This window comes from Rhyacophila brunnea, unplaced genomic scaffold (assembly GCF_057557595.1).
Source record: "Rhyacophila brunnea isolate RB1 unplaced genomic scaffold, BYU_Rbru_1.0 scaffold_13, whole genome shotgun sequence".
NCBI lineage: Eukaryota > Metazoa > Arthropoda > Insecta > Trichoptera > Rhyacophilidae > Rhyacophila > Rhyacophila brunnea.
In genome coordinates, this window is record NW_028232785.1 from 11,926,229 (window position 1) to 11,947,357 (window position 21,129).

General features: G+C 35.9%; 2 protein-coding genes across 5 annotated transcripts; one reads left to right on the plus strand and one right to left on the minus strand.

Moving 5' to 3' along the window:
- Positions 1 to 546: 546 nt before the first annotated feature.
- Positions 547 to 8,735, minus strand: LOC147076498 (uncharacterized). Of its 2 annotated transcripts, none has more exons than XM_085940308.1 (5): positions 8,572 to 8,735; positions 7,227 to 7,385; positions 5,935 to 6,063; positions 2,254 to 4,395; positions 547 to 1,165 (listed from the first exon to the last, which is right to left on the minus strand). In XM_085940308.1, exons 1-4 carry the CDS (start codon positions 8,647 to 8,649, stop codon positions 3,415 to 3,417), a joined length of 1,347 nt encoding a protein of 448 aa, XP_085796434.1. In that variant the 5' UTR covers positions 8,650 to 8,735; the 3' UTR covers positions 547 to 1,165; positions 2,254 to 3,414. The 2 variants fall into 2 exon arrangements, with proteins under 2 accessions (XP_085796434.1, XP_085796433.1); XM_085940307.1 differs by having other exon boundaries at positions 8,476 to 8,735.
- A 5,231-nt stretch (positions 8,736 to 13,966) lies between these two features.
- Positions 13,967 to 20,239, plus strand: LOC147076499 (uncharacterized). Of its 3 annotated transcripts, XR_015069308.1 has the most exons (4): positions 13,967 to 14,200; positions 14,440 to 14,586; positions 16,814 to 18,530; positions 18,797 to 19,327. XR_015069308.1 is itself a non-coding variant. In XM_085940310.1 (3 exons), the coding sequence occupies exons 1-3, from the start codon at positions 14,042 to 14,044 to the stop codon at positions 18,821 to 18,823; spliced, it is 333 nt and encodes a 110-aa protein (XP_085796436.1). In that variant the 5' UTR covers positions 13,967 to 14,041; the 3' UTR covers positions 18,824 to 20,239. The 3 variants fall into 3 exon arrangements, 2 of the variants coding, with proteins under 2 accessions (XP_085796436.1, XP_085796435.1); XM_085940310.1 differs by lacking the exon at positions 16,814 to 18,530 and having other exon boundaries at positions 18,797 to 20,239; XM_085940309.1 differs by having other exon boundaries at positions 16,814 to 19,328.
- Positions 20,240 to 21,129: the final 890 nt, after the last annotated feature.

Below are 21,129 nucleotides of genomic sequence, written 5' to 3' on the forward strand. Positions count from 1 at the left end.
TAAATGTCTATTTAAGAATAATGCAAATGGAAATTCCTCAATACTCCTTTTTGCTGCGTCTAAGTTTACATCTGTCAACTGGCTTCGATATTTGATTTTTATGAAGTGCATTACACTGAATGATCTTTCACAGTATACAGTAGTAAAAAAATCGACAATAATAATAAAGCAATTAATTGTTGCCAATTTTTGAATTGACGGAATTGATTTCAGAAACGGACTAGGTATTTCACACACGATCTCGTCACAAAAACACATTATGGATCATTTGAGCGTGGAAAGAAATTTAAGTCGAGTTATACTGTGTATTCAACCAATTTCATAATTTTATAAATAAATTTTTAAAATATTCTGTAAAGCGCTGGTGTCCACAGTAAAATCCTCTGGTGGCCGCACCTGAGAACCACTGCTATAGAGTGTATACAGCGGAGCTACGGTATGGCTAGACTGGCGAGTGACAGGGATTCTTGGAGGCGCCGCGTGGTGTCCATATGCTTCAACTAAGGGGCGGATATGGTCGAAGAAGAAGATATTAGAAAGATCAAGGAAGGGTAAAAAAAAAGTTTTTTTTATATAAAATTTTACTTACAAACTGACAAAGAACTGAAGAAATCTTGATAAAAATATATATGTACATTCAGGTTGACAGACTACTTTACACTCTTGCACGTCTATTCTATATGCAAGACTGATTTCGGCCTTTACGGCAGCTAACTAGGGTAGGAAAGTATCGAAATATTAACACTTATTGTAACAATTACAATAAGTTACCCGTCTGAACTGTCAAAATTGTCTATCTCACTCTAAAATTTATCACAGCCAAGAGAGGTGCTGTTAAAACATAGCACAATTACAACTAACTTATTGTAATTGTTACAATAAGTGCTAATACTTGAATACTTTCCTACCGCAGATAGCGGCCGAAAGCAGTCTTGTGTATAGAATAGATGCGATGGTGTACTTTAAGCGTCAAATATATTATGCGTACTGTCATGTGTGAATCTCATCTGTGTCCGTTAACGGATATTAAAAAAGGTGTTTCCATAAACTTCATCTTAGACCAGTATGCTTTTGAAATGAGTACTGTTTCCATCAGGTTACCATAGGAAGGCTGAAATAGTCCTATAGGCCCTATATTGGTGATACAGAAATCTCCATGTCATATCTGAAACAAAATTCAAAATATTGTTTAGTACTGGGACACTTGGATGTCAGGTATGTGAACTCTATAGTGAAATATATTCTCTTTAGCACTACAAGAGGCCATGAGGCCCCATTACAATAGTTTAGTAATAGAAGTGAAACAATCACAAACACTCAGACTATGAGAAAATCACATAAATATATTGTGACCTCAGCGGAATCAAATCCGAAACCCCTGGATGAAAGGCCAGTGCTTTATGCACTGGACTACAAGGACTGGCAGGACTTATAATGGAGATCTACCATATAAACGTCAATTTTATTCAATATTAATTAATATGTATGCCTATGACGGCCGAGCAGTAACGTGCCGACTAATAAAGTCGTGGGTCCCAGGTTCGAATTCCGGATTTGGCAATCTCTCTTCTCCCACCTCCTAATCCCCTGTTATTGTTACCAGACAATCAATAAGCAATTACGGTTCATGAGAGACGGTGTTACAAGAGCATTTAGTTGCATCTCGACAACGGACGCGTGCGGGCTTCTAATAGCTTTCCGTCGCTTAAGTGATTGACTCATAAGATACAAACTCATTTATATTCTATCATCATCATTCATACACCCTCACTTATCATCCATAAACTGTGTCACAAAGTGCGGAAGTGTACGAACCAGGTGACCCAAAACAACGATACCGCCCGAGTGACAGTTAAAACCAGACCACGGAGCCATCAAACATCATCACAAAGGTCAGTGTCTAGCATTCTGTTCCATCGTCCCCACCTCTAGATCCGACCTCCTCATCATCCCTTAAAAATAATTACAGCCACTTAAAAAAGCTCAACCAGAATGTATTTAACTAATTGAGTGAATCCGAAATTAGAACGGAAGGTACATAGTAAAATAGTAGAAGTGTGAAGTTCTCTTCAATTGAACCAATAATGCGAGTTCACTTGTAGCTAACTTAATCATTAGACCAGACAACCTTTTTCTGCTTCAATTTATACACTTAGGTAAGTACTCTATGGATGAAGATGTTTTTAATATCTTTGGAAATCACAGATACTTTTTATTAGTACTTCGATATAATTTTATGAAACACATACGTACCGGTTAGCTTCTGTGATTCATTTTGAGATCAACAGAGCTCGGTAAAACATCTTTATATGCCATCCTCTTCGATTTGTCAGCTATAAATGTATTTCTTGTAATTCTGCGAAAGCCATGTGGCTGCTCCAAGAATAGAATCAATCTCATACCAAACCGAAGAATCACGCCTTTAAAGTTGCAGACAAAATTGGAAATCATCCGAGACGAAATTATGACATTCTCCATTTGTTGTAATGAGAAATTTAGTCATTCAAATAATGGTTCAATTCGAGGTTCATCCGCAGTACCATTAAGTAGACACCACACAGCGTTTTCAAGAATCCTTGTCGACCGCCAGTCTTGCAGTATCCCATAGCTCCGTCGTATACAATCTGTGGATAGTTAGTGACCTTCCAGGACGCTGAAATCCGGTTGACTTGAAGAACACGCAAGGCAAGATGAAATTCTCCTGAGACATCTGTACTCTTCTTCTTCACTCTCAGTATGATGAGAAGCTGTTCGGTTCGCTCAGAATGTAAACGTCGAATAGGCGGCATTTAGTTTTAACCGAGGACAGTCATGAGTCTCAGATATTTCGCAACCGAGTTGAATGTTGCTCCAGCCATTTATTCATTATTGCCCCATAAATCGGATGGTTGTAATGAAGAATTTTTTTCAACTGGGATATATGACATTTGTCATCTATTTGCATACATTCCACTGGCACTTCAGTACGAGATGTTATCTAGAAAGTGAGCTTTTATTGATACTGCAACTAAATGTGGCTCATGGCTACCTCCAAGAAATGTCTTCACTTCCCTCTGTCAGCTGCAAACACCCTCAGGGATGCTGTGTTTCTTTCTATACCGTCTGGCCATCACAGTTTTTAGTGGTTGGGTGTTTTCCACTCTTGACACGTGGCCTGCCCAATGGAGTCACGCCACTTTCACAGTTGACGGGAGGATTATTGTACACGGCATACAATTAATAGATTTACGTTCCTTACCGCACTCCATCTTCGCAATATCATCTCAACGGTTAGACAACGTTCATAATGTATCGTATCAATGATATAGGAAGGATTGGAATCAACAAATCAATCAAGCAATTCAAATTCTATCTTGTAAAAGAAATTGCGACGAAGAAGACAGAATGCTTTGCACCTAAGTCTTCGTCAGCTGTTCAATCTTTATGCACCTTTCTCCGGTGCCTCTTCAGATACGTACTCGACTTGCATCGATACTCGCACAACTCACAAAAGTAGGCTTTCTCATCTGTATGGATCAACTGATGGGCTCGCAGATTGCTCGAATGCTTACAGCTATAGTCACATTTCTCGCAGTGAAAGGATTTAATCTCGCTGTGCGTAACTTTATGAGATTTCAGATGCCCCGACGTGCTACACCTGAAGTTGCATACGTCGCAAACGAAAGCCTTGACTCCTTTATGTGTTATCTTATGCTGCGACAGATTCTTCATCGCCTTGCAGGTAAAGTCGCACTGACTGCACGCGTAAGGTTTGATGTCGCTGTGAATTACGACATGCTTAGTGAGGTCACCCGTCGTCCGGCATCTAAACTGGCAAACGCTACAAACGTAAGGTCTGACGTTCGAGTGAGTCTTTCGGTGAAGATTTAAATTGCTTGACGTGCGTGATTTGAAATTGCACATGTCGCATTCGTACGGTTTTACGTCGCTATGAACTAGATTGTGCGTTTTTAGATCGCTCAGTCTCTTACATCGAAAGTCACATAGGCTACAACTGTATGGTTTTTCGTCACTATGGATTAATTTATGGTTTTTCAGATTGCTGTAGGTTTTACATCGAAACAAACACTGGTTGCAATGATGAATTTTCGACGAATCATCATTTGATACCGCTAAATCGTTACCATACACAGGAGCTGGCACGATATTTTGACATACAACTGTTTCATTAGAAGTATTTTTATTGGATTTATCTTCCAATTCTTTTATTTCTAATTTGCTATCTTCGATTAGTTCATTTGACGATTCTATTGCATCGTTACTATCTATTGAATCACTTCCGTTAATTGATAATTCTGTCTTATTAATAATTTCAATGGCTTTAATTTGATTGGTCGCATCTTCCGATATGCCGTTATTATATTTAGGTTCTATTTTGACTTCCGAATTTAATTCCTATAATAGAAAAAAATACAATTTAATTTAATTACATATAGTTACAACTAGAAGAGTCTAGATTCACATAATATGTGTGATATTATCTCACATAAGTTACACAATATATGAAATTTAAACGAGTTTTCTCCAGAATTAATAAATTTATTAAACATACATAATTTTGAAAACACTGCCGAGAAAATATAATTCGTGGGCGTACAGGCAGAAGTCACTAACTCCAGTTTTGACGAAATTGAGATTTTAATGTCATTATATAGAAAAAGTAATGCTGCTTGACTGGCATAAGTCACGATTTAAGATTATTGAACATATAAAAAAATAAAAGTAACGAAGACTGGAAAAATAAAGATTTTACAACCATTTTAAGAAAAACAAAAACACAAAACATTGATTATTTCAGAACTGTGTATATGGAGTTAGTGACTTCTGCCTGTATGCCTACGATATTATGTATAACCAATAAAAAAAATCTTTTTGAAAAAAGTACGACACCCCACAGGAATCGAACCTCTCTCGGGTATCGCGCCCACGTACGTAGACCACTATGCTAAAGGAGTCAATACTTAAGTGCGACAAATTTTTCAAAAAGATTTTTTCTATTGGTTATAATCAGGGAACTCAGAAATAATGGGAACTGAAATACCCAACGGGTAAGACGATAGCAGGTAACCGTCTCGAGTAAGGAAGAATCCGCGTTAAACTTACACACGTGTCAAGAATACGTTGTACGTCTAATACTGAAAACTGCCCTGGTTTATGCATTTACGCTCATTTAATGTTGGTGTATTACACACACTATTGCACGTGCATAATGCGTGCTTCATTTTCGTAGCATACTCACACATTCAAAACCCTGCTTCAACGTGCGGCGTATTGAATATAGCCAATCGGTATTCTATTTATTATCTGTTCTGTGGTTATAATATTATATTTTCTCAGAAGTGTTTTCAAAATTATGTATGTTCAATAATTAAAATGTTACATTCTTAAATCTTGTGAATTATTCGTTGAATAAAAAGATAGTTAATTAGGAATCAATTTATGTCATTTCATGCTACCAAAATTTATACAAGTAAAACCGGACTCTTAGAAACTTAAATGGCTCTTCTCCGGAATGCGTCATCTTGTGTGATTTCAGAGTACCAGATAATATACATGAGAGGGTACATACGTCACATTTAAATGGTTTTTCAGCCAAGTGCGTCATTTTGTGATATTTTATGTCAGAGCAGACCATGTGCATGAGTAATTACAGTTATCTCATTTAAACACCTTTTCATCAGAGTGTTATACTTTGATTTTTATGGTGCTAAAATGTATTGAATAATTAGAGTGATTGCATTTGAATGGCTTTGGCTCCGTAATGGTATTTTCTTCGATGGCTTTTTTATGCAACTCTTTGTGAAGTTCCAGTGAATCAATTGATGAAAAATTTCTAACACAAGTTGGACACTTAAAAGTATTAAGACTAAAATTAGTTTCTTCAAACTTGACAAACTCTAATTTGGCAGTGTCATGTATATTTATAAGCCCTACACTATATTCTTGAAGTTCCTTTTTGACGTCTTGTTCATCAATTTGTATTTCATTGTATAGTTTGTCCACTTCTGATATACACAACACTGATTTGAGATTTGCAGCGTTACTACTGCTGGCAGTCGTATACTGAAAAACAAACAGAAAATTTGTAAAATTACTATAACTAATGACATATTACCAGAGCAAAATACATGTTAGGATACATCTAAGACACTCTAGATTCTAGAAGAACCACGGTGGGTCCTGGAAAATATTTATTTATTTATTTAAGAAAACAAAACATTGTGGAAAAATCAAATTTCGAATACAAAATACATAGCACGTCACTGAAAACATCTACATCTTTGGGGAGCGCATTGACTAGTCTTGCAACCCTCGCTAATGATGCCTGATAATCTTGTAACTGCGACCACATTGGTAATTAACAGATGCATATAAATTCAAATTCTTTAGGATGATTAGAAACCATCCCTTGTGATGACAGGCAAAAATGTTTCAAGAGGAGAAGTGAGGGTCAATAGAGTGAAAAGCGAACATGCCTCGTTGAAGAAATTTCTTCTGGACACGTTTTAAAATAAGCTTAGAGGAAACCTCATAAGGACACCAGATAATCGACCCATATTCAAGAAGAAGGCCTAGGACGATTTGGCGCCGGGACAACTGGATGCCATGCAATTCGAAAATAAATAGACGTTAGGTACTTTAAAAAAAATATTTAATATTATTATTTATATTTAGATTATTATATTATGATTTAATAGTTGGTGAGAATTTAAATATGCACACGAAAATAATGATTTAGTCGTGCATATTTTAAGTTCCAACAAAAAAGAGTTTTTTATTTTTATTTAAAGCCTTAGGCAGGGTAATTCTCAATCTGCAATAAAAAAACATTATGTTAAGAGTAAAATGAATTAAAACTACTAAGTAGTAGATAGAAACTGATTAAAATTCCTCGTCTGTGCTCTGTATACGTGTCTACGACAGTGCGGCGTCCAATTGTCCTGGCGTCCAGTTGTCCCATTCCCTACTACGCACTAACGAGACATAGAGTGTACGTATGATATTTGGATTATTAAATGGTATGGCTTGTCACATGATGAATCCTTATATATATTACAGAATGCTTAACAAACTAAAACTACAATTTGTAGATAGTGTTGATAAGTTTTTAAAAATCAATGTTTTGACGGACACCACCTCACCCGCATTAGTCCGTTATATCAAGGTTCTACTGTACAACTCGTCTCATTATAGTAGGTGATTTTTCTACTTCTTTGATATCTTACCTCTGTAGTTTGTTTACAGGTAACAGCTTCAGGATATAGTTTGGATCCGTTATCATCAGGGTGTCTCGGAGAGATGGAACCGTCATCGTAGAAGTTCTCTTTGTACTTCAACCATTCGTTTTCGATTTCAGTTTTGATCTTAACATTATCGATGTCAGTCTATAAAATACATTCAAGAAAATATTAACATTCGAGGTGGTATTCTGAGAATAGACCGTTCACATCATTATCAGTAAGTAATAGCGCCTGTACACGTGCATGGATTTACAGGCAGCAAAGAGACGCGATGTTGCCATTATATGGTACTATTTCACAAGTCGTAAAAATCGCTTAAAATTCAGAAGCTTCCGAACTTTTTTGATTCATGCATGCAATCTTGCAACTTACATGGCAATACGTGTTTACATTGTCAGCAGTATTTATTATCATGGCCATTACAAGAAAATGCATGTGAAAATACATATTATACAAGTTGCAAGATTGCATGCATGGATCAAAAAACTTAAGAAGCTCCTGAATTTTCATGTGATAGTTGGGACGACGATAGTAGCGAACCTGCCAGAAAAAAAACGAATTATACCGCGCAGAGTATTTTTGACGTTTATCAATTTTCACAACCATAAAATAACAAAATTGCTTACGCTTGAACAATGAGATTGGCGAGACAGTCAGCACTTTTACGTGTCAACAGTTATTATCCTGATAGTTGAATTTACACACTACTCGTGCCAGTAAATACATGCATATGTACAGGTGCTATAACGGTTTCTAATTAAAAAACTGTCATTTTCACAATCAATTTGTGTTTGACAAGATCTATCGAAACCATATATTTTTTTAAGGTTCAGTTCTACGTTCGATACTGATAGCAGTTCTCAGGTTTCGGTTCCCCTAACACCACCAGTTTGGAGCCATTTGGTCTAAGACATAGCTTTTAACTAATCCCTGAGGCTAGATAAAATTGCGGGATACATCTATCTATAATGTTAATAAAGCGTTATCCAAGTTCTGGTATGAATTTGTTTTTTACACGCAATAAAGCTAGTGTTTCACGAGCTGCATGGCATGTGATCCCATCCTGTTGGAACCAGAAAATTGAGACATAACTTTTCTAAATAGGAAAACATTAAAATCCAAAGATAACCTCAAAATGATTTCTATTTTAATCTCAGATTTATCATGCTCTATTGTTTGACATTCTAAATTCAAAAAATACTAATTTATCGTTCGTTTTTCGTTTACTAGGTACCTTTCGAATATCCAAAATGTCAACTTCTTGTTTGATTAAGTTAATATTTCGCCTTGACATTTCAGCCTTTCTACGTAAATTTATTGAATTATTTACATCGCAAAATACATTAGATACTTCCGGCTGTATTTCTGCATCATAATTTATATCCTCTGGCTCCTTTTTGATGTCCATTTTGTAGATTTAAAAAGAGTCCCGCTCTCGTTCGTTTGGTTTGACAGCTAAACGTCATGCAAATAATATTGACATTTTCAAGTAGAGATGTGCCAATACCAATACTCAACAAATACCCTGTATCGGTATTTGTGTTTATTAGTATTTTTTTATTTAATTCATTATAAAGTCAACAATATCATACCCAAATTTGATATACCTATGCGTTGTGTTCAAAATAAAATAAAGGTACAGAATAACACTCTGCCTTTCATGTTTGCATAAAATCATTGATGAACGCACGTAATAATGTTGTATCAAATGACATTCTTTTATTCAACGTCAATAGCTGAGCAATTACGTGTCAGGTTTGTAATGTCATAGGTCCCGAGTTTGAATCTTGGGTCTGGATATTGACTAGCTAGGTAGTTGTGGTAAATCATTGTAGAAAATATGAATAAAGTAAGTAGGGCTTTTTTTGTAATGTAACGCAGTGGAACGGTGTTCCGGCACCTTTTTTCATGGTATTTTTAACGTTTCAAAAGCAATTAGAATTAGAACAATGTTCGCACTTACATAGTACAAGTTAATTTTCCTGAATCATATTCTCATAATATGAAAAGACATATTATCTGAAAAACTATTACTGAAATGCATTGAATTCTATTACCATTTTTTCAAGTGAATGTGAACTCGAATTTTCGCAAATGAATCTAATTATTACCCAAAAAGAGTTTCGTTGAAGATCAAACCAGTTTCGGAACTTTTGTTCATCAAACTCGTAGGACCACCTTTGACACTTTTTGATCCTTTAAAATACGTTGATCGGTGGTTACTCAGTGAAAGACATTCGGCCATAAACTCTAACACTAGAAATCAAGACGATTTGCCTGACGAAAATTGGACTGAACTTTGGAAATCACCAAGACCCTCACAAAAGGGGGGTTGACAGGGCTCTAGCTTGGGGAATGGACCAGATAAGTGAGATAAACGCACATCACAAATTTGCTTTAATAGTAAAAATAATTTACTAATTTCCATTTTATAATATGTGATTGTGTAATTGCATTTTTTGGTTAATGATTGTTAATACACTGAATACCCTTAATTTTACCTCGAACATCATTTGAAAAACGCTACTATAGAGCGTCACTCTGCCTTTCCCCCCCCCCTTCAGGATGTGGGTGCCATGGAAATCACTATATAACTTTATTCAAATATATGTTTTTACAACTTTAGTTGTTTGTTTGTTTAATTTTTTTATGTAGCATAGGAAAAGTTGCTTTAAATGATATTTGAATATATTTTTCTTTCGTAGGTAAGAAGTTTGGCAAGTGAGTACCGGCACCTTTATTTAAAAAAAAAAGCCCTGGAAGTATGTAACCTTTCGGTGTTTAATGGTAGCTATGTTTGCTATTTTACTGTGGGAAACTAAAGTGGTAAATGTCACCACGATTGTTTCTGGAACTAAATTAGCAAATGCGAAGGACGGGCCTCTGCATTTACTTTCCCCGCAACTCTTAGTAAGTAGTAGACTTTTAAGCCGCGTTGACACGGTCCATGTACGATCCAAGTACACTTGGACCGAGCGCCATCCAAGCGCACTCGTACGGGACATCTTCATACAAATTACTCCTATCCAAGTTACTTGGACCGCGTCCTACTCATCCAAGCTAGCTTGGATAGGAATAATTAGTATGAATATACTCATACTCATACGTGTGCGCTCGGTCCAAGTCAACTTGGATCATGTCAACGCGGCTTTAGTAGTTGGGGTAATAGATTCATTTGCGAAAATTCACGTTCAGATTCACTTGAAGAAATTGTAATAGAATTCAATGCATATTATATCAAACGCGATAGTTTTATAAGCGCGAACATTGTTTCGTCTAATTGCTTTTGAAACATTAAACATACCGTGAAAAAAGGTGCCGGAACGCCGTTCCACCGCGTTACATTACAAAAAAGCCCTGTTGAAAGGTATAATAAAACAGCATTTATTAGAATTAATCATAATATTACCATTTATTTATACTTCCATCGAGGATTGATGGTAACAGATTTAGTAAGAATAGTAATTGATCATTATACTTATGTATGGAGTACAAAGCAAAGCCGCAAAGGAATGGAAGTTATTTAGTTGACAGATACGAATGTTGCAAGGAGATCACTTCTTTTTTCTTGTCCAGGTTTGTTCCATATGTGGATAATATAGCTCCACGCGGTGCTTTCAAGAATCCCTGTCATTCATCAACTTCCTCATGTCTTCCCAGATCATATTGGCATGGTGTAGCATTGTAAAGTATGGTGAATTTGATTTTGACAGTGTAATATGATATATTCTGCATATTATCATTGGAAGCATTTCGCTTTCTGAAAAAATCACCAACGCAACACTGGCATCTGATAACTCATTTTCTTTACAATTTGTTTCATATCTGGCTTTAAGTTGATCATTTTCTTCGGCCATATCCGCCCCTTAGCTGGAGCATACGGACACCGTGCGGCCTTCAAGAATACACGACTGTCATTAGTCAGTCTTCTTGCGTCATTCCAGGTCATAGCAGCAACCCGTAGCTCCGCCGTATATATAGATAGTAATATGTAGCGGCCTTCCAAGATGCCAGAAACCGGTTGGCTTGAAGAACAGGCAAGCCAGGTAAAGGTTCTCTTCTGGCATCCGCAGCATGTGATGAGAGGCTATTTGGTGCATTCTCTTATCTTCTTGTTATTCCTAAAGTCATATCACCGCACACCCAGTATCCGTCGCATCTGTTCTCAGTATATGGTTGCTCTGAGCCTTAGTAAGTTGCCATGGGTCAGAATGCAAGCGTTGAATAGGCGGCATTTTATGGCGTAAGTTAATTGTCCCACCAAACCAAACCCGCCCCACACTAAGTTTTGATCAGGTGTATCACGGGACCCTACGTTTGAAGCATCATTTTTTTATGACTGGGAATAGTCTTAGGAGCATCTAAGACTAAGGTTAAAGCACTCAAATAATTGTGCTTTGACTGAATGACTACGTTAAACGTGCCCTTGGGAAAAAGAAGCACGTATATGCAAAATTAAGAATTGTAATAAGTAACAAAACCTTATATAAAATTGCTGTTAAATCTTTGTGATGAGATTTATCTTCACGTTGAAAGTGTGATACTATAAATTTTTAAGGTGCAACAAAATCGGTCTTTGTGGCGACCAAGCTGGACAGTTGGTTGAACCGATCGAGCAACTTTACCATGCCGCACAGATTTCAGAACATTCCCAGAGAATGCGGTTCGAACGGGTAACAAGACCAAGCTCATAGAGCTTGCCAGCAAAGCCACCATGTCCAGTCAAGAATTTACTGGACTTAATACATGATGAACTGTGTTGGAATTTCCGACATGGGATTATGTTGGTGTCTAGTCAAATATCCGTGTCTTAGCCATTGCCTAAAGAATGTACAGAAAAAAAAGAGACTTGTCATCTGTATTTATTCCTAGTGACAGAAAATATTATAAACGCATCACGGTGTCGAAATGCTTCACTTAACTGCATCATGATTATGTGTCTTTTTATGTCGTCTGGTCATACTACTAGAGTGCCTACAGGTAAAATCGCAAAAATTGCACGCATAAGGTTTTACGCCTGAATGAATCATCTTGTGTCTGTTCAAAACTGTCATCGATGAGCTTTTGTGTTGGCAGATATCACATGTCGCTAGTTTAATACCGAGATGTGTCATCTTATGACGTTTCAGTATACTAGACGAGACAGCTCTATAGCTGCAAGTGTCGCACGCGAACGGTCTTTCGCCAGTATGTGTCATTTTATGTGTTTTTAAATTACTTAACGCAGTACAGCGGTAATTGCAGATCTCACATACATAGGGTTTTTGACCAGTATGAATCATTAAATGCCGTTTGAGGGTGTTAGCATCGCCACATTTGTAAATGCACTCGGTACAGTTATAAGGTTTTTCGCCCGTATGTATTTTCTTATGCCGTTTTAAATGGTTCTTAGTAACGCATCGATAATCACAAAATTCACATACGTAAGGTTTGATACCAGTGTGAATTTTAGCGTGCGATCTAAAATTGCTCGAAACCATCGTCTCGTAACCGCATATATCGCATTTTTTCGGTGTAATTCCTTTATGACGCATTTTATGTATACGCATATACGACGTGTATCTACTAACAAAATTACATTCGATACATTTTAATACCTTTTGTCGATTTTTTCTATATGCTATAGTATCCCCGCTGACTCCTCCTAAGAAGATATGTTTTGATCTGTGCTCTATTAATACGTTTAAACTATCAAACACGTCATGACAAATACTACACGCGTAATTTTCAACGTAAAATTCTGTTTTGTGTAAATTTACAACGGGGATCTCATTTGATTCTAGTATTATTTTAATATTGCGTTGGTTGAATGCTTTTTGACTCTCTTTAACGCGAGTGTACGAGATAGGGATGATATATTCTTCTTTAAAACTGAAGGGCAGTATGTCTTTAGTGATTGGTTCACTTTCGAACTTTTGATTTCGATTGGTACATAGTTCATTTGATACATTTTCTTGACATGCGTGTTCTATAGACAATCCACGTACAGATCTGAAATTATCCTCTCGTGTCCCGCATACCTAGAATAATAGGAATAATATTATGACAGTGAATAATCGTCATATTATGTTTATGGATAAACGCAACGAATCGGCAGGAAAGACATGACACACAATGTTCATCTGGTGAAAGGGTACCTATTTAGTTTTTTAAAATCCTAATAGCTTATTTATTTAAATAATTCGAAGTTCAAATAAAAGCAACATAACCTTACTTTGTTTTGCGGAAATGTATTGTCATTTTCTTGTTTAATTGAAACAATATCAGCTGTAGAAACTGCTGGTAGAAAATTATTCTCCGAGGAATTATACGTAAATATGTTCGATTCTGATAATGTACAATCGGTTGTCTCTTCCTTTATAGCCATTATGTTCATGTCGTCACTTTGGTTCTCATTATAGTATTTTTTGACATTTTAGTTTTGTTTTAGTTTTTGACTTTTGTACAAGGATTAATGTTGCCATACACATTCACACGTCAGCTAAATAATTATTTCACGTAATAGGAATTTGCGATAGATTGTTTTTATATGGATTTATTGCTTAAAATAGCTGTTTATAAAAATAAACAATCAATGTAAAAAAGATTTTAACCAAAGGAATACAATAAATTAGTAGAATACGTATGTTATTATTGCAATTATGGTAACAATAATTCATACTTCTCACTCTATTATCTTTGGTAATAAACAATTGTCCCGCAAACATTAGTCTATGCATTAGTCTATGCCACAAACTATCTGTCATGGAACATGTGTAATTAATGATTATCCCCAAGGATAATGCTATTATACAAATAAAATGGATGTCACACAAGAAACAGAAGATCTGACTTCAAAATCGAATAAACATGAATCTTCTGCGTCATTTACCTATGGCTCTGTGAAGCAGGCATGTAGCCAGGAAGCGCATACATCATCCAAACTCGAAGATGACATTTGTGTCAACAACTATTGCGAGGTATGCAAAGGTCTATTGATCCTTCGCCAGCCGTATTAAGTATCCACTGCTGGATGCACGTATCTCTATTCTTCTATTCATTTCAAACTTATTCAATTTCATGAGCCAAAATGGCATATTAATATGGCATATAAACGGTCACAACATTATATGAAAATTGTATGTGACATTCAAATAAAAACAAAATTAAAGGCTTATAAAACTCAACGAGTGAGCTTGTGAATTGTATTTTGTTTCAGGTATATATAAAGCCAGAAGCAGAGAATAGTACGGAGACAGAGTCGGAGTGGGAACATTACAAGGAGAATTTCTATGATAATCTTTTTCCGCTGAGTAACCCTGAATACGGTGAATCGTCAAACTCCAGTAGAAGCGAAATTGCACAGGTTGTCTATTGGTTTTATTCATGGAGTAGGATAATATTTGCATCCATCAAAGTAAAATAATATAATATTGTCGGTCCCTATTAAAAAAAGTCGGATCTGAAATTTTGTCATTTTCGGATTATTACGTAAAAGTTATTTAAATATTTATACCACAATCACAGTTTTTTTTGTTTGTTTGAAAAATTTCGAGACAGACGGATGTTTTTATAAACGTTTAGAAAAGTTTCTATAACCCGTATTTTTATTCATTATGGCAAGCAGTAGGTCACAAAGGATATTTGATGAAACATTGCTCGTACTGAAAAATAGCATTTTTGCAGATCCGACTTTTTTAATAGGGACCGACGATATTATACTGTAGAGGAGGTACAAGGGGTGGACGTAGGCTGTTAAGATTCAACATAAAATAGTGTACACCAATCTTTGTCAGTCATACTTATTTGTTTTCATCTGACTAAAAATACAATTTGCAGATGGTGTTGGTTAGTTTTTAAAATTCAATTAAACCCTACCTATACTTAACCATAATAGTTTAGGTATGCTATGGGCGATCCACCAAGAATAGTGAACTTTTTTCCAGTCATACTTATTAGTTTTCATTGAATTTACATATTACACCCACGATGGCCGAGTGGCTTAAATGCCGGCCTATAGAGTCGAGGGTCCCAGGTTCGAATCCTGGGTCTGGCTAGTACACATATTGTTTTTCAATTTGTGTATGAGTCAGAGTATGGACCTAATAGGTTGAGCAAGTGGCTGACATCCATTTCTCGTAAAAACAAAAAAAATCTGTCAATACAAACCTCCACTCTGTGGAGGCCCATATGATCCTATTAGGATCGGACATGGTCGAAAGAAGAAAAGACATATGACAGATGGTGTTTGTTAGTTTTTTTAGTTTTTTCCTGCCTTAACCAAACCATAATCGAAAAAGAATATTTTTCTATCTATAAAATATCTAAAATTATAGATAAAATAATTGCATAGTTTTTTCTTATCTACACATTGTAGTGTTAATTTAATGAAAACAAATATTTTTGACAAAGTTTAGTGTGCACTAATTTATATCGAATCCTAACAGCCTACCTCTACCCTTCGCCACTGCTGTACAGGGGACGTACTGACGCGTTCAAATTTACCATGCCTTAGGATCGTATGCATAGTCATACTTATTTAAATAAATATTATGCATTAGTTAGCCGATTTTTAGATGAACAAGATATCAGAACTAATAAATGTGGCAATATTGACAGCGAAATATTGAAAGAAAACTGATAGCCGCTGTTAAATAATTACATCGTGTAATCAGAAACGGTAAATTAATATAGTTTCAGACAAACCAATATTGTATTGAATACTGATTATCTGCCCATACACCGATCTAAAAGGAATGAGTAATCTGCAAGCAATTAATCGATGGCAAATTTTGTGAATAATATTAATCATAATGGAAAGCCAGAGACAATGGGTTTATACCTCAAAACAGCTTTTAATGTCCCCGAGTAGAAAAAACATAAGGTTAAGGGGGGACATGCTCGTCGAAGGTCAAAATTGAGTTTTTATTGTATTTTCAAACCATGATCTTGGACACTCCTTAAACGGAACGTAAACTACTAGGGAATGACAAAAGAAATGGCGTATTTCAAAAAAACACTACCTTATTCTTAGGTCAATAATTATTATAAAGCAATCATTATTCATAAGATGTTTATCACACTTTAATGGTCAAAGACATAGCTTATAATAAGTATCTTTAGAATCATCTTCAAATGTAGTAATCTTGCCGATTTTTTGAATAATAAAATGCCTAATTCTTGTCAAATTTGGGATCACAGAGATTATCAATATAATTTTTTATCATGAATATTTTACAAAAATTATCTTATAATAAATTATGCTAATGGTTTTATAAATGCGTTTAAAAATTAATAAATGTAAAAAATTTTAACACCACTGCACAGTTATGTACCGAAATATGACTATATTCTAAAACATTAGAGCGAGAGGTTTAAAAGAATACTATTTTATGTAACAAAAATACTTTATGCAGTCATCAAATGTTTAAAATAACTATAAAGGATAATAAGGCTTTAAAATTATATAAATAGATTATCTACAACGTTTAAGGAGTGTCCAGGATCATGGTTTGAAAATACAATAAAAACTCAATTTTGACCTTCGACGAGCATGTCCCCCCTTAAAACGTTGTTGCTTTGTTTTGTTTCAGAATGTGACGCCTCAAAATAACACTACAGAACATGGGCTAAAACATGAACTGGTATTTCCGAGATGTATTTATAACAATGCAGACGACAATAGATTAAACCATGATATCCAACCTCAGAGAAACAATTCTAAAAACTCATCGATAATTGATACGGGAGACAAGACTCATTTATTAGAGCCTGATTGCGAATTGACCATAGACTGTGAATATATTATACAAGATATATTATTTTCAAACAAAATAGCGTGCGTAAATTTATTAAAGATGCAATTTTACGAATGCAATTACGTGTGTAAAATTTGCAGTGTAATATTTAAGAGTTTGGTATTGTTAAAAACGCATAGTTTAACACACGAAAAAGTTGATAACGTTATTACGAAAGGTGTTTTACCGGCGGGTTTGAATAAAGAAGATATAATGCTGTTTTCTTGTGACATTTGTGACCTGAAATTTGGTACGTCATTTTATTTGAAGAGGCATAAAATGTGCCACAGCGACGGAAGGCCGTATCAATGCAACGAATGTTCATTACGTTTCAAACACTTAAACAATCTTACACAACATAAAATGATTCATAATAACATTAAACCGTTTAAATGCGTCGTTTGTCCGTTTCAATGCCGTAAATTGAGCGGTTTGAAGCGGCATGTGGACAACCACACGGGCGATACACCATACCAATGCGAAACGTGTCTGCTATCGTTCAAAAAAGAAATTGTGTTGAAACGTCACAAAGCTACGCACAATACGGAACGCAAGTATAAATGTGACGTGTGCGCGTCGGTTTTCCGAAAAGTTAGCCATCTTACGTCGCACAAAGCTATACATACAGATATAAAACTCTTTAAATGTGAAATTTGTGCGTCGCCTTTTCGTAGGCTGTCTGATTTGAAACGGCACACGCAGTTTACGCACAGTGAACGTCGAGCATTTTCGTGCGACGCGTGCTCGATGCAGTTTAAACATTCGTGCAATTTGAAAAAACACAAAGCCAAGCATTGTAGTAACAGCATGAATTACGCTAGTCGATGCGGTGTTAAAGCTGCTATCGTAGACACATAGCGATGAAATGTGTGTATTGTGGTGTTTTTTCTTCTAACACAGAGCACATAAATTATGCACTGTAGAATGCCGAATGAACTCGTACTTGTGTGTTTCTCGTACGGCGGACGCGCTGTTAAAGTTGTTACGAATGATATCTAACAACGTGTGGTGTATCATCTTCTATTTGCTGAACTGTTAATGCAAAACACATGGAGTGATAAATGAAAACCGCGATGAGATAACCGCTCGAGGTTTTGGTGAAATAATTAAGCTTGTCAGAAATACATGGCAGTGGAAGGTCATGTACTGAGAATAGTGGACAAAATTTGGACAGGTCTTCATCTAGTAGTCGATCGATGATGGCTGTGATGATGATAAAATTGAGATAAAGAAGTGTGTAATAAATTTGTTTTTTATTCAACGAATAATACACAAGTTTTGAGAATGTCATATTCTTTATTAAACATACATCATTTGAAAACACCTCAGATATATTCTACTTCATCGAACATGATGGAAATACTAAGAGGAGTGGAGGCTGTATTAAGAGATTTTGTTTTTACAATAAATGGATTGCTTACTCAACTTATTATGACCATACTCTGGGTACAAACACACATTCGGCAGACCCGTGATTTGAACCTGAGGCCCACGACATGTTGATATGTCACCGGTATGCTATATAACTATTAGAAAAAATCTGACGACGAACGGGAATCAGACCCGCCCCGTATCCATCCGATTCGTGACAATGTACTTTATCATTGAGCCACCCGTGTCCTACCTAATTATGACGAACTCGTACATCAGAAAATGCTTTGCAAATTATGTTAATTTTTGGTAATCGCCATTTATATCAAGGTACCACTTATAGGTACTCAATTTGATTCATAGCTGACATCATTAGAATGAATCTTGTTGTATTGTTTTGTATTCCAGAATGTTGAAGAGTGGGTATTACTATAAGTGGAATGAGCCCGGCATGTCATTGGCATACAAGCCTTAAGAAAAAAGGAAGTAGGCTTGAACGAGGCATGTTGAATGTTTGGAGTTCCAAAAGCGATGATGAAACGAAGACTAGATGGAAGTAATCAAAAAGCCAAAGAAGAAGTTCAGATACTTGGTTCCGAAGGTGATCTACAATTAGAATTAAAGAGTGCAGTTCAATTGTTTGTGATTGTGAAATTGCACGGGTCATTTGTAATGGAATTATCGTCAAGAATGAGACAGCTTAAAATTCACTGTATAGATGGAACTATCGATGACTGCCTTATACAAGACTGGCTACTTTGAATAGGAACAGGTGTAACGAGATGTCAGATGAAGGACTTATGTCGAGTTTTGTTTTGATTTAATATGTGAAATATTTATTCTAGTTGAGATTTGAACCTAGTCTTGATGAGATTTATTAGGAAATATTTGTATATTATTAATAAACAAACTAACTCATGTAATAAAATTATGAAATGCAATATCTATATTTTTATATCTATACTATTCTAAATTGTACTGTAGCAATAAGACCCCTGATTGGCTAAAATTAAAGGTCGCCCACCAATGAGTAGTGGTGAAGGTGGAGGTAGGCTGTTAAGATCCGACATAAATAGTGCACACTAAACTTTGTCGGTCATACGTATTTGGTTTAATAAAAACTAACCAGCACCATCTGCAATTTGTATTCTTAGTTCAATGAAAACAAATAAGTATGACTGACAAAGTTTAGTGTGCACCATTTATGTTGGATCTTAACAGCATTTAAAAAAAATTGAAGAACTACCATTTTCTTCAACCACATACCAGACCACTTTATCAGCTAAGATAAAATTAGTTACAAAACCTTATATAGATAATTTATGTAGCAAACAGTATGGCTTTTTTCAACAGCATCCCTACAAGCAAAAGTCACCGCACCTCACTGGTAGGTATACAATATTAGTGTTTTATAATTGTCACTTCAATATTACAGTTACCAGGTAACAGTTTCTTCATATCAACTTATTTATTCATCAGACCCGGAGTTCCTGTCATGATGGAGGCCCCGGCCTATACCTACTTTAGACTAGGTATTCTAAATCAAGATCTTGACCAGTGATCATCGAGTCCTCCCGGTTCGTTTCCCGGTTAGGTCACAATATATTTATGTGATCATTTCGCCTCTACTACTGCACTACTGTTTCACCACATGCATAACACAAAAGCATCACATAGAAACTAACAGAGCACTGCAAGCCTATCTTAAATTGAGGGACAATGACTGCTGTCCATGTGACAGCTACTCATCTCCAAGTGTGTAACATGTCATCAACGACTGCCCAATACTATAAAAGGAGCGATGGACTCTCAGAACTCTGTAGAGAACATAATTATGAAATTGATCTCCAAACAACATATTTAATTCTGGCCATAAAGAAAATTAAAGCAATAAATGGAGGAACCTAATTAACTGCATATCATAGTAAATAATCCTCTCAACCACCTTCTACTAAAAAGCAAGGGCATGGTTGTTAATATTAATCAGCGCTTGAAATGGAAAATTTTACGACAGGAGCGCTCGATAATTTTACGAAAAGATTAAGCTACCTAGTTCTCAAATTTTACTTGTATTTTCCGAAGTGTTAGATTTATTTTTATATGGCCTATCTAGCTGAGACGGTCAAATTATTTTATCCACGAGACTGATAATTTTGGGGATTTTATGAACCGGAACGGCGCTCATTTCGAGCCCTGATAATAATACAAATTAAACCATGTGATGTCACTGGCCTGTAATAGTTTATTATCTGGGGCCGAATGCTAGAAGTGCCTATATCAGAGTTTGGTAATTTAAACTTGGGGTGTCAGATAGCTAAGTTAATAGCTATTCCCGTAACAATTGAAATACGACCCTATGGAGGAGTGGGTTCAAAAGAAAAGTATGTAAAGATTCTTTTTTGAGGTTATATGGTTACCATCTGTGGCTTTATCCAACTGGCTTTCTCTTAGGTATGCCTACATACTGTAGTTTAAACTTTAAACACTTTCCGACCATGTCCGATCCTAATAGGATCATATTATGGGCCTCCACAGAGTAGAGGTTTGTATTAACAGATTTTGTTTTTTACGAGAATGGATGTCAGCCACTTGCTCAGCCTATTAGGTCCATACCCTGACTCACACACAAATTGAAAAACAATATGTGTACTTGCCAGACCCAGGATTTGAACCTGAGACCCGTGATAGTCCAACGCTTAAGGCGTGCGGCCACCGTGGGTGTTTGTTTAAACACTAGTAGA

Bases quoted from the DNA above. Each gene is read 5' to 3' on its own strand.
- LOC147076498 (XM_085940307.1), bottom strand. From the start codon at position 8,649: ATGGACATCAAAAAGGAGCCAGAGGATATAAATTATGATGCAGAAATA. The intron at 6,064-7,226 runs GTAAGATATCAA...TTTGTTTTTCAG, and splicing joins CCTGTAAACAAACTACAGAG to TATACGACTGCCAGCAGTAG. The intron at 4,396-5,934 runs GTAGGGCTTATA...TTTCTATTATAG, and splicing joins AGGAACTTCAAGAATATAGT to GAATTAAATTCGGAAGTCAA.
- LOC147076499 (XM_085940309.1), top strand. From the start codon at position 14,042: ATGGATGTCACACAAGAAACAGAAGATCTGACTTCAAAATCGAATAAA. The intron at 14,201-14,439 runs GTATGCAAAGGT...ATTTTGTTTCAG, and splicing joins GTGTCAACAACTATTGCGAG to GTATATATAAAGCCAGAAGC. The intron at 14,587-16,813 runs GTTGTCTATTGG...GTTTTGTTTCAG, and splicing joins GTAGAAGCGAAATTGCACAG to AATGTGACGCCTCAAAATAA.